This window comes from Stenella coeruleoalba, assembly GCF_951394435.1.
Source record: "Stenella coeruleoalba genome assembly, chromosome: 2".
NCBI lineage: Eukaryota > Metazoa > Chordata > Mammalia > Artiodactyla > Delphinidae > Stenella > Stenella coeruleoalba.
Window position 1 is genome coordinate 13,036,068 of NC_137147.1, and position 18,732 is coordinate 13,054,799.

General features: G+C 47.8%; 1 protein-coding gene across 3 annotated transcripts in view; it reads left to right on the top strand.

Moving 5' to 3' along the window:
• The window catches only part of TTC7B (tetratricopeptide repeat domain 7B), a 238,285-nt gene that overhangs the window by 182,840 nt on the left and 36,713 nt on the right, over positions 1-18,732 (top strand). For 2 of the 3 annotated variants that reach the window (XM_079912558.1, XM_079912559.1), the window contains exon 18: positions 12,030-12,170. In XM_079912558.1, coding sequence (XP_079768684.1) covers positions 12,030-12,170 — 141 coding nt within the window. Of the gene's footprint in view, positions 1-927; positions 1,090-3,522; positions 3,574-12,029; positions 12,171-18,732 lie in introns of all 3 variants that reach the window. The other variant, XM_079912560.1, reaches the window with a different exon arrangement.

An 18,732-nucleotide genomic window follows, 5' to 3' on the forward strand; every position in this document is an offset into this window, starting at 1 on the left:
GGGTCCCCTTTCCCCCACCTCTGTCATCCAATAGGTCCTAGCCATCAGGAGAGAGGAATCAAATGGAGGGACAGTCATTTAACTTTGAAGCTTTGAATCATTGTCTTTTCTTCGGAATAAGTTAGTTCCTTAAATAGAGGAGGAAAAAGAATTCTTTTCCTTCCTTTTGCCTTCAAAACAGGAAATGGAGTAAGGAGATTTATCTTTGATCATTGGTAGATGTTACCAGACACCGATCCGTAGTAAGGATTCTTTCGCCTTGAAAGTTTGATCCATTTTGTCTGGGAAAAATTTGAATTTGGCACTGCAGTGGTTCTCCCTACTGCTGTGTATCTCTCCAGCTGAAGGCATGGAAGTGACAGGAATAGCTTCCTTTTCAAAGTGCCCGGCCAGTGGACCCAACCGTAGACCAGCTTAGCAAGCTTAGACTCCATTGTCGCGATTCAGGGACCTGACCCATTGTTGCACCTCAGTTACCTGCACCTAGAAAGACCTTAGTTTTCAAGTAAACTTTATATAAGTGCTTCTCATAAAAAACAAATCGAGGAAAAGTCAAGTTCTAATCCTTTCCAACTGAAAAGCAGATAGTTTCTTTTCCTCCAGAATGTCCTGGGTATTCTAGGTTAAAGAGGTATTATTTTCAATGGATCATACTGCTGAATCCGTGCCCAGGTAAATCTGAGATGTTTTTATGCCGTGGTGTTGTTGCAGAACAATTAAATAACCAGTGGAAAAAACAGCAAATTTGTTTTCTTCGAAAAGCACTTGTATTCTCTTGTCAAGTAGAGGAATGATTGTGTATTACATGACCTCATTTTCTTTGCAGCTTATGTGAGTATATTAAAAGCCAGTTTATTTTTTTTCTTTGTGTTTCTAAAGTTTTTTTGCCTTTATCCTTTTTTTTTTCTCTCTCTTTCATGTTTTTAGTGTCAGATTCCTCCTCCTCCTCTTCTCTTTCAAGAACCGAATCTCCTCTCCACCTGTTTGTATCTTCTCATCTTCATTCTCATCCCAAACCCGATACCTTTGTGTGGCCCCCGGCAGCTCATTCAGTCAGTGACCCAGGTCCCCGCCAGGAACCCTCTCTGTGTAAACATGGTTTATGGTTTTTTCCTTTCTTGTTAGATCTGCTTCATTTGCCTGATGTTTTATTTTCTGATAATCTTCCTAACTGCTAAGCTGGATCGGAAACTCCATCAAATTTACCTGAGAGAAAATCTTGCTAGTTTGAAAATCCAAAAAACTGTGCGGGCAGAAGGAGACGTTGGTGCCCAAGTTCCAACCTCCCTTTTAAAAAGTAAAGGAAATCTGTTTAGAGCAGAATCAATAGAAGCTTCTCTGGAGCATCGCTTCCAGTTCTTGGGGACTTCTGTGCTTTCTGCTTTCCTGGAGTGGATATAAATTCATACAGATCTCATTTTTTAAAAAGACAAATTAGAACATTTTGCAAATAATAATTTACTCCTAATCATTTCTGGTTTTCAGTTTAGAAATTAATTCACCAAGTATATAATAATCAAGGTAGTATTCTAAAGATATCAGTCCTATGCCTTTTAAGTATGTGGTTCTCAAACCTTACTGTGCGTTAAAATCACCCAGAGAGCTTTGAACACTGCAGATTCTCTGGGCCCTACCCCCAGAGTTTATGATTCAGGAGGCCTGAGGTGGGGCCCAAGAATCTGGATTTATAAAATACCTTCTTAGGATCCCGATGCCAGTGGGCTGTGTACTACATTTTGAAAAACAATGCTATAAATTGTTTTCTGTTTGCAAGGAAGGAAAACGTAGGGCTTGTGTCATGAAACTATGCAGGGAAATTGAACAGTATTTTAATCTAATCTTGATTTTAAATAATAGGGAAATTTGAAAGTCTGTTTTAGGGCGTTTAGGGACTTGTCAATGGAAAAAAAAAAAAAAGATCCCTGTATTGAAATGATACACTTGTTGATAAAGCCCTTAAATGGCACCTAAATATGGATATCACCAGGAGAGCCACCCTTGTTCTTCCACTCATTTATTTAATGTTCACTTTACCCGCAACACGGCCAGAAAATTTAATCTCTGTGTCCATGATTTATAAGGGCTCATCTTTGTTCCAAACACTCAGTTATATGCTAAACAAAAGCTCATAAGGGGAGCTGCTGCCAGAAAGAACTACTTTCCCTAATGCGCTTATCTTTCTGATGGTAACCTGCTGTGTTACACACACACACACACACACACACACACACACACAGACACACACACACACACACACACACACACACACACACACACACAGAGTCTGGCAGAAAGGAGACTATGATCTAAAATAAATAATTCAAACCAAGAAACACTCTGACTTTACTTATCTGCATATTAAGTGTTCTGAACTCAGCCTCAACGGCAATCCCAGTTTTATGAAATGGAATATGAAGATAAAATTTACAAACTGCTTATGTCGTTTTTAATCCACTTCTTAAAATAGATATTTTCCCTTTAATATGATGCCTACAGGCAATTGCCAACTTTTTTTTTTTTTCTGCTTTGGTTTTTCCAGAAAAAATTGTTTATTACACTGACTTTTGCCCAGTTTTCTGGGGTCTTAAAATGGGATCTTACTGTTCTAGAATAATGTTAGATGTTCCCACTGCCCCATCCTTTCTCGTTTGCACAATGAACCCACCTACCTCCACACCCTGCCAGTAGTTATCTTGTTGCATCCCAAGGAGCCCTGTGTCCCTTTAAACCTCTGAAGATTGAAGTCCAGACTCTTCTGGTGGGGCACCTTATATCAGATTAATTAGCAAATTGTTAGGGCGATGAGCACCCACTGGGCTTTCTGCTGAACGTAATATGTACCAAGCAGTGCTCAGTTGTTTATTCTCTGTGAAGCTCTGAGTCATCTTCCATCCTTAGGGAGTGCATAGCCAGTAACCAGGTGTTTTAAGTAAGACTGTTCCCCTCCCCCCACCCCATAAATCCAACATTTAGTTAGAGAAGGGAAAACAACATACATTGCTAGTAAATGTAGAATTTCTTGATTAAAATTATAATGAATTTGAATCCCAACTCTTTCCCTTAGGACAGATAGCCAAGACCTGAAGTTTTATGAATTTCTCCCTCCAGTCCTTTACTTCACAGGATTGAAAGCTAGCCCAGCCCTACAAACGGTTGGAATCATGATTAGGGTTAACGTGTGGAAAGATCTGAAAACTGCTCGTTTGATTATTTTTCCCTTCCCTTTGGAATTTCCTGCCCTGGAAACAAAACACATTACATGAATTGGTCAGCTTTCATGTGCTGAGTGAACATTTAAACGTGGAGGGGAATGCCCAGTTGGCCTTTCTTTGCTTTAAAAAAAAAGAAAAAATCATTGTTAGTGGAAAAACATATGTCACTGTTGAATTGAAATCTGATTCCAGACAGCCAGACTTACGGTTGGAAGGTTATTAGAACTCCATTTGCTTTTTTAGCCTTAATTTTGATTTTTCAAATGTTTGTTTCTTGGTTTTAATTTTTGGTTTGATTTGTTGTTCCAAGGCAACTCTCCAGAAGTATACTTTCATGGTTTTCCCTCCCTTTTTTCAGTTAGTAAGTAGTTTACCGATCTATCTGTTAACTTTTCTGAGGGTCTCCAGAATCACGCTGACCCCACCATGCAGTGTGTGTTGTGGCCGTTGATCAGGAATGTTGAGATGGCTTGGACCTGAAGCTTGCTCACCCCTCCCGCTGGGGACCAGCCCTCCCAGGCCCTCTCATGCTTTCTGCAGCTCGGGTGTAAACACTGAGGAGGCAGCACTTGTCTGGGAAGGACTACAGAAGAAGGCATTGCAGGAAGAATGCCCAAGTAGGGGCGTGCAGTGGCTTGGTCAGCAACCCCACGGGGGCTGATCAAAAGTGTGAGACGTCCAGCCTCCCCAGTGTGGCTCATCTGTAAATCTGAGGTAGAGGGAACTAGTTGAATCTTAAAATTCCTTTCCAGTTCAACCACTATTGCTCATAGAAAACAATTCTAATAATTCGTTTTCCTAAAATAAGCTAATCAGACATCATAAAACTTAAACTACTTCTACCAGAATTTAAAGCAGACTAAGCAATTCCCTTCAAATATGTTAAAGGGAGGCTTGACACATTTATACAAGGGACTTAACTACTTCCATAAAAACAGCTCCAAGTCTCTCGAGGGTCAGGAAACCTGGGTTCGGGGGCCAGTTCTGCAGAGGAATCCAGGCAACTCATTTAACCTTCCTGGCCTCAGCATCCTCATCTGTAAAGGTCTTAGTCGACTAATTATTCTGTTCACACACACCTTTGGGGTTTGCCGGTAGCTGATCCTGATTTCAAGCCTCGGCCAGGTGCCTTGCTCCCCAAGTTGCAGCCTGGACTCTGTGGCCTCCAGAGGGCAGTGACCGGCCAGGTGGGGAGAGCCGGACTGGAACGCAGCCGCCGGGACCCCCCCCCACCCCGCCCCGCTGCCCTCACTCCTGAAACCTGAGGATCCCAGGCGCCCCCAGCAGCGAGCGCCCCAGCAGTCATCCTTCTGGAGAGAAGTGTGGGTTGAGGTTTTATTCTTCTCTCCAAGAACGTGCTGACTGGGTGCTCAGCTTCATTTTTCATATCACCGATTCTGGTGACACCGCGGCTCTCTTTAGGAACCAGGACAAGAGAATAGACATTAACGAGAAAACACACCTCTCAAACGAACTCAGGTGAGAAATAAAGCCAAGGTAGTCGTTTTGTCTCCTTCCACCGTGGCTGGCGTTGTATTGACTTCGCATTTTTCTAACATTCAGAAACATCTGTCATGATCAGGAAGTGACTAGTCAGGTGGTGAATTTCACCCTCTGCTACTGCTTAATAGAATAAAGTCATCTTTGTCACCTATATGTGACCAAAAAATCACTCTAGTGATGACCCCACTGCTTTCGAGGAGTGGCAGTTTAAAACATTCAGTCCTAATGATTCAAGTATAAACCTTTTCTTGCCATTTTAATTAAATTAAAATTAATTCTCCTTAAGTAGTTCTGGGGTGTCTTTCTTTAAACAAGGTCGGTTGGAATTTTAGGAGATGGACAAGTCAATAATAAATGGCACTCGGGGAGAAGTTGAGTGTGTGACCAGCAATTAGACTACGGCCTGAGCCAGGGAGGCTTCTCGCATCAGCTGCATCAGAGACAAAAGCCCTTCCCAGGCGGAAGGACACTTCATTCCAGAGACACGGCCTCATGGCTGTGCACGGGGGAGGGTTTGAGGAGGTGGGTAGCCTCTGCCCTGTGCAGTCCTCCGGAAGGTGCTGTCTCCCGGCTCACCCTCACGGCGGGCCCCTCCCTGCATGTGCGCCGCTTAGCTCCGCCAGCCCCCAGCAGCAGCACGCAGGCCAGCCCCGCATGCCCGCTGGTGACCACATACCCCTGCCTTCGGGGGATCCTTCCCTAAAGCTTTCCCTGGAAAGGACGTTCCCCTTTCAAGAGAAGGCGCATCCCGTCAGGTTTCAGCTGTGCTTGATGTTCTGTTAAAGTCATTTGGAAATTGTGATCTCGTCTTGGGACCGTGGGTTGGCTGTCCAGATTTCCTTGGCTATCTTAACCTCCTTTTTCACTCAGTGAACAAAGGAAAGTATCTACTAGAATGACCCCCAGAGCTATTTATCAGCGGGACCCACAACCAAGAGGCCCCATAGTCGGTGGGAGTTGGATAGACCCAGCAGTGGCCCCTAAATCCGCCCCAGCCCCGTGGCCCCATCACGTGGGTGGACATGCTGTGCAGAGGGCAGGGGGCAGCCCTCGAGGGATCAGAATGTGGAAGGGGGATCTCTGACAGCGTGCTGTGAAGAGCCCACCACCCCCAGATCAGCCTCCTTGAGAGGCAGGACCGCCTCCAGCAAAGATAGGAATTGTCCTCGCCCGGGGTTGGCAGGGTGGGGAGTGGAGGAAAATGGCTCATGTTTTTAAGGTACAGAGAAAAATATGCCTAATTTGAGTGCTGAAGTGAGAGCAGACGCTCGCATCTCTCCTCCCGCCTCAGAAAAGAAGAGACAGTCAGCACTGTCTCCTCGGGTCCAAGGACGTTCGGGTTCTTAGAGCACAGGGGCCAGGTGTGAGGTCACTGGGCTGCCAGCAGTCCGCAGTGTTGCACTGATTTATGCGCAAGCCCTATCTTGAGAAACAGGCATCCTTTTCCTGTTAAAAACGAAGAGTTTTAAGCAAAGCTCTGGGGCAGAATGCTTAGTCACTCAGATCGTTGTTCAGTTTGCAGGGTCTTTAAGGGGGGGAGGGGCGCCTTCTTTTCTTTAATTCTTTCATTGTTTGGGGGGCACAGCTTCTAAGAACCGGAAGCTGAATAAACTCTACTGACAGATACGATGGAATCACTTCAGGACTGAGGGAAAATAAGTACAGAGATTTATTAGCGGTGGGTAGTTTCTGCACACTTGGTTTCTTTTCAGAAAAACGTGGGGAGGGCAAGTATCTGCTGCGGCGGCATCAGGCAGAAAGAATGTGGGTGACAAGCAGAGAGATGGAACTTGGGGCGCGGCCACGTGCTCTACGTTGTCTCACGTTCATGCATAGGAGGCATCCGAGTTAACTCTCCAGGGCCGGGAAGCAAAGAGCAGCCTGAATCCTGAGCAAACACCTGTGAGATGTGCCTCCTGATGTCTCTTTGGTAGAGGATTCTTTTCGCACATCAAGTAACATAGCTGTCTGTTGTTCCTGAACCGTGTTGCTCACCAAGTCAGCAGGCAGCAGGGCTGCATCTGAGACCTGTTCATCTTCTACATGCTGTGAAGATATGAGGGGACAGGGAAGGTGGACATCCTTCAGACCATAGCAGCTTACATAATGCGACCAGAACAGCCAAAAGGGTAGCTAGAATATAAATACATGCCGTGCACTCAGTGACCCTGCTTGTGAAAATACAGGTGATGGAACATAACTAGGCCACATAATTTATTGAGCCCTTTGCTTCACAGAATTATTGGCTCTGAGATCCCTTTGAATGATGAGCCTTAGATATTGAAATAGGGTCCACGTGTGATTGCCACATTTGAGGTCTGTGTGAAATTGACCGCGGGTGTAGCGTGCTTTGGAAAAGGATTTTTGGGAAGGCTTCAACTGCAACAGCAAGTTGACCTGGCTGTGCCCGGCATCCTACTTGTGGCAGGGTTTCTCCACAGGCTTCAGCAAATGATAGGAATGTGGAGCAGACATCCTCCAAGCTGAGCTTGGACTCAGCTTCCTGAGGTCAGGGGCCTGGGTTCCTGGCCCCTCAGCCCATGGGGAGATGACTCTCCACTGCAGCTCCTGGGGCCTCTCTTTCGCTGCCCCTGTCCCCCACCCCACCCAGACAGTGGTCCGGGGGGGAGGGGGGACTCAGATAAAGACCCCAGATGTAGGGATCACAACAGTTCTTCAAGTGGCATTTTGCCTATGTATCAGGTGTCCGAGATAACATTTCCTCTTGGGCCTCTAGCTGGGAGGAAATTCAGGTCTCCTCAGCTCCGGGGCATCTTATGCCCCCTGGACCACTGGGGCAGTCAGGTTACAGAACCTAGGCCAGATGTTAGGGCGTGCTCTCACCTGCCTGTGTCAGCTGTCGGTTCAGTTGGTTTTGCAATAGCTTTTCAGAGCCACTGTGCCCTGTGACTGAGGGACCTGGTGGCTGCTCTGCTCTCAGGGTTACGACAGGGATAAGCGCTTCTCAAATTAACGTGATAAATAAGAGGTGTACAGTGGCCAGACACATCTGCTGGCTTACCTGTCGAACCTGATTATGTGGAAGCTTGTTTCTCCAGAGTCTTGGATTTCAAATTAGAAATATGTCTTCTCTTCCTCCCTCTAATTCCTTTCTCAAGCCTCAATTTGCCCATTTCCCTTAGGGGAATAATCCTCTTAACCCCCATGCACGCTGTAGGAGGACATTTGCTTTGGTGAGAAAGGGGTTGCTGTAAAGATAGGCGGGTTAGAACTAGCATTTCTAGGTGTTACCAACAGAAATCAAAATCTGTTTTGCCACTTACCATTTTCAATCCTATGAAACAGTTAAGTTACAGGTTGTTTTGATTATTTGTAATCAGATATACATCCATTCTGATTCATAATGATGTTTATCCCTTTTTTCCTCCAAATTCTAACCCAGTGGAAGAATTTGATATACTGTGCTATTGCTAGAAAGAGTAGACATTAACTATTAAATCATTTTACCATTATCATAAGCCACCTACCATTATTAATGAGTACTGAATGCCCTAATATCCATCCCCAGTTCAGAACCTGAAGGGTCTCTGCCCCTGTGAGGTGTGTGTGAAAAGGGATCGACTAGGAAGGAAACAGTTATTTCTGACGGACCTCAGTTACCCTCCCTATTTAAGCGGGTTAGTTATGTTAGATCTGGGAAGCCCCTAGGTGAGTACAGTGTTAACCCAGCTGTGCACCACTGTGCTTCTTAGTCCGGGTTGTTGGAAGTGAGCACAGCCATGCTGAGAAGCCCCTTGAGACAGGGAAGGTTCTGGCCTCTGAGCCATTAGGGAAGGACAGTAGGGCACCCAGACGTGCTTCCCCAAAGAGGGGCCACTCTTCTAAATTTCACACAGTGATGTGTGTATTGACAGTACTCATTCCTCCATTCGTTGATTCATCATTCACTCATTCTGCAAGCATTTACCCAGTACATTGCGTGGGCCTGGCATTGTTAGCCCCTGAAAATACCTCAATGGAGGGCATGTTCCTGTCTTCCAGAACCACCCGGTCTCGGAGGAAAGACAGTTACATCAACTTTTTACATAAAACAGTGTGGTCTGTACAGTGATAACCATACCCACAGGGGGAGATGGGGCACTGAGGACCCGAGGCCTAACTTTTTACACGAGGGTGGTAGGGAGAAGAAACAAGGCTCACGGCAGCCTTCCCGGTGGAGGTGGCATCAGGGCTGGATTCAGAGGCTAGATTCGGAGTTAGGATAGTGTTTGAGTCCTGGTTTTGCCACCTGCTGGCTGTATGACTTTGGGTAAGATACTCACTAAAATCTCAATTTTGTCATCTAAACAATGCAGGTAACAGTGTTACCTGCCTCAAAGAATTGTTTAAAGGTTAAGTGAGATAATATATGTAAAGTGCAAATCAGAGTGCCTGAAACAGGCCACGTTCACTGAAGCCGCTAATCACCACTGCTGGCATCATCATCATCATCATTGCCAGACCTTATTCACAGCGAAACATTGATTGTAATAATAACTTAAAATCTGTTATTTTACAGATGATTATGTGAAGCATTAATTGATTTAGTTGTATATAGATACCACAAAGAGAAAGGACTTTGACATTAGTTCTGACGAGTGCATTTGTGAACCAAACAGTTAATCCAAAAAAACAGAATTAGCACCTCCAAAAGTCACAAGTCCTTGTAGCAAAGGAGCCTGAGAACCTGGTAGAAAATGTGTGGGAGTTTTCTAGAGTGGTAGTTTATTATTGTTCTTCTTGAAAAATGAATTAATAACTAAATATTTTGAGCATTTCTCAGTTTCGACTTCTCATGGGTCAATATCAATAGATATAACCCGTGTAAACAAGATCTCTTGAGGGGTCTCAATAAATTTGCAGACTCCTAAGGGATTCTGAGACCGAGAGGTTTCTGAGAACCTCCGTCCAAAAGGACAAGATCTTCCCAGTACTCTTTCCCCAGACTGTTGGGCTGCAGGGAAGCAGGACAGCTCAGGCTGGCTGGCCTGTGTAGAGGACGCCTGCAGGCTTTTCTTGACCACATGTCAGTTAATAACACCTGCTTCCTCTCTCCCCAGGTCAGGGGCCTCAGCCTTAGCTGCACATTGGAACCACCTGGGCTATTAACAAACAGATGCCTGGTCCCACCCCTAGGGTCCATGATTCGGTCAGTCTGGGCTGTAGCTACGGCATATGATTTTTTTAAATCCCTAAGTGATTTTGATGCGAAGTCAAAGTTGAGAACCACTGTTGAAGGTAGTCAGTGAGGAGGTGAGTCGGCTTGATAATGTCAGAATGTAGCAACAACAACCTTACTTATTTACTAATAGTTGCTATTGAAAGTCTCAGGGAAAAGACATCAAATCATTGTTATCAAAGTTAAAGCATTGATTTTTCCATAAAAAGGTTCAAAACAAAACAAGACCAAAAAAATCAACAGCAGTTTAATCATTTTGCTGTTTGGGGTTTTTTTAGGTAGTCCCACACACTTTGTCTAAGCAAGGTCAGTTCTTAGCTGAACTTCATCAGTTCTCCTGGATCATAATGATATCGATCAGTGCCTCTGAACTGGGCCTCGAGATCCTCCTTGCACGGCAGCGCTCACTGGAGGACTCACTGGTCCTTCTCCAGAGGCCCTCCTCATGCTTTTCCCCGTGGGCGCTGTGTGTGGATTATCCACAGACGCTGGATTCCCAGTCTGCTTCCCATCCACCTCCTGCATTTTGCCTCCACCAACCCCACCCCACTGAAGGATTTGAGTGTATTTAGAAAAATCCATGTTTCCTTTGTGTTGGAATATGGATGGCCAGTCTATTGCCGCAGGTAGTCTTAAAAATGAATACATGAATTTTTATTTAAAAAAAATTTTTTTTCAGATCAGTTAATTTCCAGATTTTGTCTTCGTGAAATACAATCGTATAGTCTGAAAATAATAACTTTGTGCTTTCCTCTTTTCAAATCTTTCACGTCTTATTCACTGTTTAGAACTTTTAGAAGCTTTCTTCCTTAAATATTCATGAAAATAGAAGGCATTCTTATGTCATTTGTGACTTCAATGAGACAATCTCTGATGTTTAACTGCAAGAAGTTGCTGGCCCTTTGTGCCTTACTGAGAATATACTTTCCCATTTCTAGATTAATATTTTTCTATCATAAAAAGGACCAACTTGGTGCATCTCAAAGCCCCAACAGAAATTATTTTTATGCTCACAGTCTCATTTTACCCAGAGTGAAATTTATTTGAGTAGTCAGCATTTATCTCTGTATATCATCACCATTTTCAACCTCACGATAAGTCGATAGTTACCACTGAAGGCGCTGGAACGTTTATCTCCGTATTACGCTTTACGATGCGTTATAAGTTAAGAATGTTGCCAGTGAATATAAATATCACCGGTTTTAAATTTGAAATAACCAAGACTCCCGCTCTTAGCTCTGAAACCATTCCTCCAAGAGCGGATGTTGGAAAGAAGTGGGGAAAGAGCCCCTGTTTGGGGAGGTGGCCTCCGATCGCCAGGACCTCCCGAGGGTCAGCGTGGAGAGGAGTGTGTCATTTGACTCATCGGACTTCTGAATAGAAGCCCTTTGGCCGGTGAATGTGCTCAGCCTGCCGCCTCCCCCAGTTCTCAGGACAGTAGCTTCTACAGAGGAGTGAGGCGGGTGCAGCTCCTGAGCTCCGGGCCCCTTTGCCGTAACCTGTCCTCGGCGAGTCTAGTATTAGCCTTAGTGATAGACACCTGCTTAGACAGCAGGCAAATTGTGCTTTGTCTACAGTTTTTAAGGCATGTCCTAGAATACGTTTCCAGATCCCTCAAAGGCCAGGGAATGAAACGGGCGGTTGCTGGGTTTGTCTTGAGAATGGCCTCCATCTATGCCAAATCCTGCCCCAGGAGGCAAGTGTGGTTCCTCCCCCTGCCCCCCAGGTAGTTTCTAGGTTCAGGCCCAGGCGGGGGTGCTTTGTCACCTCCCTTCGTAGTACTTCACGTCTGCGAAGTTTCAGCAGCGTGTCACGGCCTCGTGGCTAGCTGTGCCTCTCCTGCCCCGACACTCAGCCTGCGCTCGACTCAGCTCCCGGACGGAGCATCTGCACAGCGTGTGCTCTGTCCTGACTAAAAGACGAACTAAAGCAACGGACAGAAACTAAGGTGCCAGGCCATAGTGACTGTATGGACAGTAAGGACCGTAAACCTCAGAAACATTGTGAGGGAGGGGTGTGTGTACGTCTTGAACCCGTGCCTGTGTGTGAGGGGGACGGCTGGCTGTGTGGGTCGGTGGCTGGCTCTGGGTCTGTCCTTCCACCTCTGATGCCGTCTTCCCGAAACCCTCCCGCAGGCTCTGTCCACGCCACGTCGGTAGCAGCCTCCAGAGTGGAGCAGGCACTGTCGGAAGTGGCGTCGTCTCTGCAGAGCAGTGCCCCCAAGCAGGGCCCGCTACACCCCTGGATGACGCTGGCGCAGATCTGGCTCCACGCAGGTACCGCTCCGCCCCTCAACCCCGCGCCCACCTGCCGCTCTGCCAGAGGGGAGCTTGCGGCCTGGGCCGCAGGGTTTATGCTGTCGCAGGGGCCAGAGATCTACACCCCAGACTTTCTTTGAGGGGGACAGCAGAGCGTGGTGTCCCGGAACCGACGGAGGTCTGGCAGTCCTGCAGCCTTGGAGTGGAGCCTCAGCTCTGCTACTTACCAACAGCTGCATGGGCTGGAGGGGACAGCCTCCCCTCTCAGCCTCGGTTTCCTCATCCGTACGGTGGGTCAATAGCACCGTCTCCTAGGGTTGGTGAGCACAGTGCCCGGCACACCCTGGTGGTGAAGTCTAAGAGACCCTGGGAGAGGGGCCAGGTGTCCTGATGACACAGATGTCTTTATCTAAGCCGAGGGGGCGGGGGGAACAGTGTTTGGATGTCCGAGCTGCCACTTCTGACGGCGCTCCTGGTAATCCTCAGAGAGCGAGGCAGGTACCAGCAGCTGCCGGACTGGAAACTAGCCCAGAAGGCAGGTGTGACTGCCCCTCCCCCAGTTTCACACGGCTGCTTCTGCATAGCTAGGGAATCGCCACATTATTGTGCAGCCTGCAGACATTTAGCAATGGGAATCCCACCATACAGAGCAAATGGCGGCTCTTGATGTGCTTACATAGGAAAGATAACTCCTGTTTCTCAAGTTTTACCCCTTGATCTGCAAGGCCTTCCCAGGCTCAACTCTCAGGGTGCACGGCAAAAGCCCAGGTTTGGCTGCAGAAGTGCTTATTACCCACCACTGGCCATCTGTTTACCCCTTTTTTGCCAAGGCTAATTGTATGATGTCCAACCTTGTTTGGAACCTTCGTGTAAGAAACACAATTGGATTTACCTAGGTTTGGCATGTCCCAGAGCCGAGCTCAGTCAGCCGCTCCCGTGTTGGCATCTTTAATTGAGCCAAAACAACCACTGTAAATTAACAAATTATGTTCTTCTAAGCAGAAATACAAAAGAGGGATGATTCACGAACGTGCTGATTGTTCTTCCTGTGCAGATGCTGGCCAGCGTTCAGCCCCTTGCTGGGTTCTAGACAGGCTGACTCAAGGGCCCGGGAACAGCAGTCATGCCTTCCTCTGTGGCTCTCTTGAAGAAAAGCTGGTCCCCAGTCTAGGACCTGGTGCCTGTCCTACTCAGTCATCCTCGAGAGCAGTGACGGCAAAGAACAAAAAGAGAAGGGGTTCACTTTAGTGTCCAGGCCAGGTGAGACTGGCCGAACCTGCAGGGCTAGTAGAGGGGCAGAGTTGTCCTTCAAAATGGGCATGAAGTTGAGTTTTTAAAGGGTCAATGTCTACGAAACAACAAGGGCAGAAGGTGATCCTTCTAGGCTGGAAGCAGCTCCCTTGACCTCCCAGGCATTCTCTTGCTTGTGGCTCGGAAAACCTAATGACCTTGGTGAGGGTCACTGAGTCCCAGGACCGCTTTGCCCAGTGGCTTGCTGCCCCTCCCTCAGTTATCCAGGCTTTGCTCCTCGACGTGACCCACCATGACTCAGGAGGAAATTTTGTAGCTGCTTATTAGAACATTGAAGAACCCGGAAGCTAAGATTCCTTTTGGAGTTATCCTTGAAGTTTTATCAATCGTGTGACATCCCTTTCTCATTGCCATAGCCTATAGGACAGAATAAAGCTCTCATTGCTATTAATGCGTGTGGCATTTAACATTCTACGAGTTGGTGGAATTGGATTCTGGAAATGGAATATCATACTTGCCTTAAACTCCAGGCAGAATATAAGTCCCGCTTATATAGTATGAATGAATGAAGCAAATTATAATCTTTATAAGATTGGTGCTACATTGACTCTTCCAAAGCACTGACTTTGAGTCAAGATTAGAATGGTATCGTATATTCAATATGGTCTTTGAAGAGGTAAACTCAGAAGGAATTCATAAAAGAAGCTTCCACTGAACTGTAAGGTTTTACCATAGGTGGTTTGAGCTTTCCTGCTCTGGGTGGCAAACTAAAAGTGACTCACATTTTTTGACAACTTATGGAAACCAGGTAACATCTGCGTCCATCATCAGCTCTAACAATACCGCCAGATTCTGTAAATGCCGCAAGCTTTGGAAGAAACTAGATCAAGGCCTCACACCCAAGGCCATGGTGTTTCTGTGGCGTTTGTGGGTCTCTTCTCTCCTGGTTGTTTTTGCTGGTGATCTGAGTGTAGTGGGAGCTTGTGGTGGAGGCCCGTGCTGGAGGTGGCCCCAGATTTGAGGCTGGCAGGTAAGGCCACTCTGAGACGACCTCAGATTTCCAGCCTATTATATGAGCAGGTCCCTGAGCCACTTGTGTGTCATCTGAGTGACAAAGAGATCATGACTGGGACACCGGAGCCTCTGGCTGCTCTGTGAGGACATCAGCCACAGGCCCAGTGGGGAGCACAGACCCAGGAAGTCCAGGGATGCTTGACCATCCAGGGTCCCTCCCGTCCTGTGTGGTGGGACCCATGCCCTGGGCGCCCCTTCCCGCTGTACCTCTTCCTCCTTCCTGGACACTTCTGACCCCAGGGCCTCAGGCTCCTCACAGGGTACCTGGTGGCCAACTGGCATGGGTTGTACATGTTTTGTTGCTTGGTGTTTTTGGACCCATGTGACAATTTTATTTAAATTATTTTTGAAAAAATAATACACGCACATGATACACAGTTCAAAAGGCACAAGAGATGTGAAATGAGAGGCTTCCTGCCCCCCCGAGTGTCAGTCACACTCCCCCACGGCAACCACCGTTAGTGTGTGCACCCCCGCCGGGGTGTAACACTCGCTGCAGACCATTGCCCGTCGGCACGTCAGAGAGCAAATCCACTGTATGATTTTACCGTAATTTAACCAGTAGCCCGCTGACGAACATTTAGATTAGTTCTAGTATTTTGCTGCTACAGACGATGCGTCAATGAGTAGCCGTCTATAGATTGTTCCGTCCCTGTGAGGTAAACTCCTAAAAGTGGAATTGACGGATCACAGGATGCGTACTCTTTAATTTTGGTAACTTTTGTCACATTGCCTTCCACAGAATTGTGCCAGTTTGCATTCCAGTCAACAAGGTGAGAATGCCCATGTTCTCACATTCTTGATAACACAGCAAATCATCAGACCTCAAGATCTTTGCCGATCTGATAGATGAAAATGGTATTTCAGTTGTCTGCTCACGGCTTCTGCCCATTTATCTTCTTAGATACCGAGCTTTTCTTTTTGAGTTGTAAGCACTTATTATGTGTCAAAGAAATTGGCCTTGTGCCATATGTGCTCTAAGTATTTCCCCCCATTTTAATTTTGTTTGTGTTTTGGGGTTTTGTTGGGGGTTTTTTGCCAAATTTTTTTTTTTTTTTTACATTTACCAATCTTTTGGGTATCAAAAGATTGGGTATCAGCTCTGGGTATCACATGCTATTTAGAAAGAAACTACCCATTTTTATGGTCTCTTTTCCTGGAAGTTCCAAGTATCTTCTAGTGCCATTTGTATAAACACCATCTTACAAAGAAGGTCCAAAGCGTTCTTTTCCTCTGTTATGCAGAAGGGAAACCCAGGCCAAATAGAAACCAGCTCCTCTGTGGTCTCACTGGGCAGGAGTCAGGTGAGCTGAATTAGAGCCTTTGATGTTTGTTGCGCCTTGAGACATATCTCCCTGGGAGTCATACATCGTTTTCTTTAGAATGCACACCTTATCACTGGCCTTTGGAAATGCATACATTCACAGTCATTCAGAGTTGAACCAGGGCCTTTCCCAAGCCAAGCAGCTTCTTGGTGTCCATCCTTCAATTTCCACTTCTGGGATGGCAGCTAAAAATGACTGTGCAGTAGGTGGATAATTTCTGCTTGTTACTTACTAATAATTATAGCTTTCACTTTGGCATCTCTCACCGTCGAAAGCAACGGCTATTCTTAGATGTGCAAGATCAGATTTTCTGATTTCTGCTGGGAATGTAAAGCTGTGATACTCTCACAAATTCCTTGGCCCTGGCCGGCCTGTCCCGTTTGCCCTTCCCCCTGCTAGGTTCCTCCCAGCCACCGGGAGGCTGCATCGGCAGGGTTGAAGGGTAATCCTGTGGCGCGGCCACCATGACAAGGTGAAGACAGCTCCCAGACAGGTGGCGTGAGGGTGACTGCACAGGGAGTGCTTGCAGGAGGGAACATGTGGTACCCAGGGGTCAAGCCTGACCTGACACGGTGCCAGTCTCCGTGGGTCAGCCCCGCCAGACCTGCCCCTTCTGCTGCCCTGGGAGGTTTTGATTCACGGTCTACGACCTGCAGGTAGCTGACCTTTACCAAGCACCGTGCATGTGTCAGACCTTATCCTGGGACTTTATGTGTCTTAACTTGTTTAGTCCTTGTGATAGCCATATAAGGTATAAATACCCTTTAATCACCCCATTTTACAGATGGAAAAACCAAGACACAGCTCTCACGTCACCTGCCTAAGGTTACATGACTAGTAAGTGGAGAAACCAGAATCCAGACCCAGCCAGTGTGGGCCCAGAGCCCCAGCCCCCGCCCAGGGAGGGCGCTCAGCTATGGAGCACGCAACTGTGAGCACCTGTTTACGTGCGTCATCAGGGCGAGGCTCTGGAGCTCAGTGGTCAGCAGACGGACACGGGCTCTGCCTTCATGGAGTTTACAGATATGAAACATAACAACTGCAGAAGCACTTAATTCCACGGTGCCGAGTACCCCAGAGCAGCAGTGTAGGCTCTGGGAGAACTGGGAACCGAGGTCCTCCCCAGCCAGGACCGGAGGAGGCCTGAGCACGTGGCAGGCGTAGGACACACGTGGACAGGCCTGTGGGCCACGTGAGCCCTGAGGTTAGAGAAATGGCAGGGCCGCAGGGCATGCAGCCTAGAGAGGAAGAACCACGTGGCCGAGGCGAGGCCAGACGAGCCAGCGCCCCGGTGACCAGGTCAGGATCTCTTCCTAAAAGCACTGAAAAGCTGTTGAAGGACGGCAAGCGGGGGCGTGAAAGGATCAGAGGGAGGTTGCTACAAGATCACCCTGGAGGAATGTGGGGCACGGAACGGGAGACAGTGCCGTGGGGAGGCAAGGTCAGGAACTTCGGTCTGTGTGACCGCGGGGAACGGCCAGTCTGAGGGTGGAGAGAGGGGGATACCTGAGTTGCATTTTCGAGGCAGAACTGATAGGACTTGTTGATGGGTTAGATGTAGGGGTGAAGGAAAAGGAAGACTCCTGTGTTGGGAGCTGGAGCCAGCGGGTAACTGGTAATTCCTCTTCCTGCCACGGGCAGCCTGGGTGGTGGGAACCGATGGGTGGGGATATGGGGGGGCAAGAGCAACCAGAGCCCTCCTTGAACTTGGGAGCGTCGGGTGCCTGAGGACCCACAGTGAAGGTGTCAGGCAGGTGGCTGGATACTCAAGTCTACGCTTGAGGTTTGGGCTAGAGACATCAAGTTGCGAGTGGGGATTTAAAGCCAAGGGATGTGGTGAGAATGTCGATGGAGAAGGGAAAGGGCCAGGCCCCAGACCTGAGCCCTCAACATTCAAAATTTGGGGAGGAGAGGAAAAGCCAAAGCAGCAGAAAGGAAGTGGTCAGCAAGGCGGGAGGGAACCGGGAGACGTGGCGTCCTGGCAGCCAAGGGGGGTTACGAAGGTGCCTGCGCGGTACCATCAAGGGCTTGGGTTCTGGACTCAGACTAGTTGAAATCCTGGTCCCACCACCCTAGTGCCCTCCTCTGCAAAATGACGACAGTTTGACAGTCACACAGAAAATGCATGAGCGTGTCCAACAGGTGGGGGTCAGACACTCCGTAACTGTTAAAATAATGATTTCTTGATCAGCATTGTATCTTCATTTCTTTTTAAAGGTTATAGTCCATTTATAGTTATTATAAAATGTTCCCCACGTTGTATAATATATCCTTGCAGCTCATTTTATACCTAATAGTTCATACCTCTTAGTCCCCTACCCCTCCCTTGCCCCTGCCCCCTTCCCTCTCCCCATTGTGAAATAATGATTTTTAAGTGCGTGTGGCAGGTAGGAAATGCTGTGGAGGGCTTGAATAAGGTGGAGACAAAGACATTTGTCTCCCGGCAGACACGCGCGCCCAGCCCTGGCGCTGCCCTGCCCTCCGCGGCGGAGGCTGTCCCAGGACCAGCTAAGGGTGTTTCCCAAGTCTCCTCTCTCTAGGGCAGCAGGGTTTGGGGAAAGGGAAATGGTTTCGGGGGGTCGGCGAGCCTGCAGGCCTAACTCCCTGCTGCCTGCAAGGCCGAGAGGAGCTGATGGCCCACGCGCCTTTTTCTGCATCCCTCTCTGCCAGACCTCTGGTGGAATGGAGGATCTGATGGCTCGCACACAGGTACAGCCCTCGGGCCGCCTCTCACATACACGGCTCCTTTGTGTGAGTTTCACAGGGATGTCCCCTCTGGGTAGGCTAAGCCCCAGGGAGCAGGTGTGCCTTAGCTGAAGGCACCTTGGTGAGAAGAGCTTCCTCGCTTTCCAGGGGCAGATGCAGCCCTACTCCAGGCTCACAGCTGGCCAGCGGGGTCCAGGCTGGTCAGCCCCACTCCGCCCAGCGCC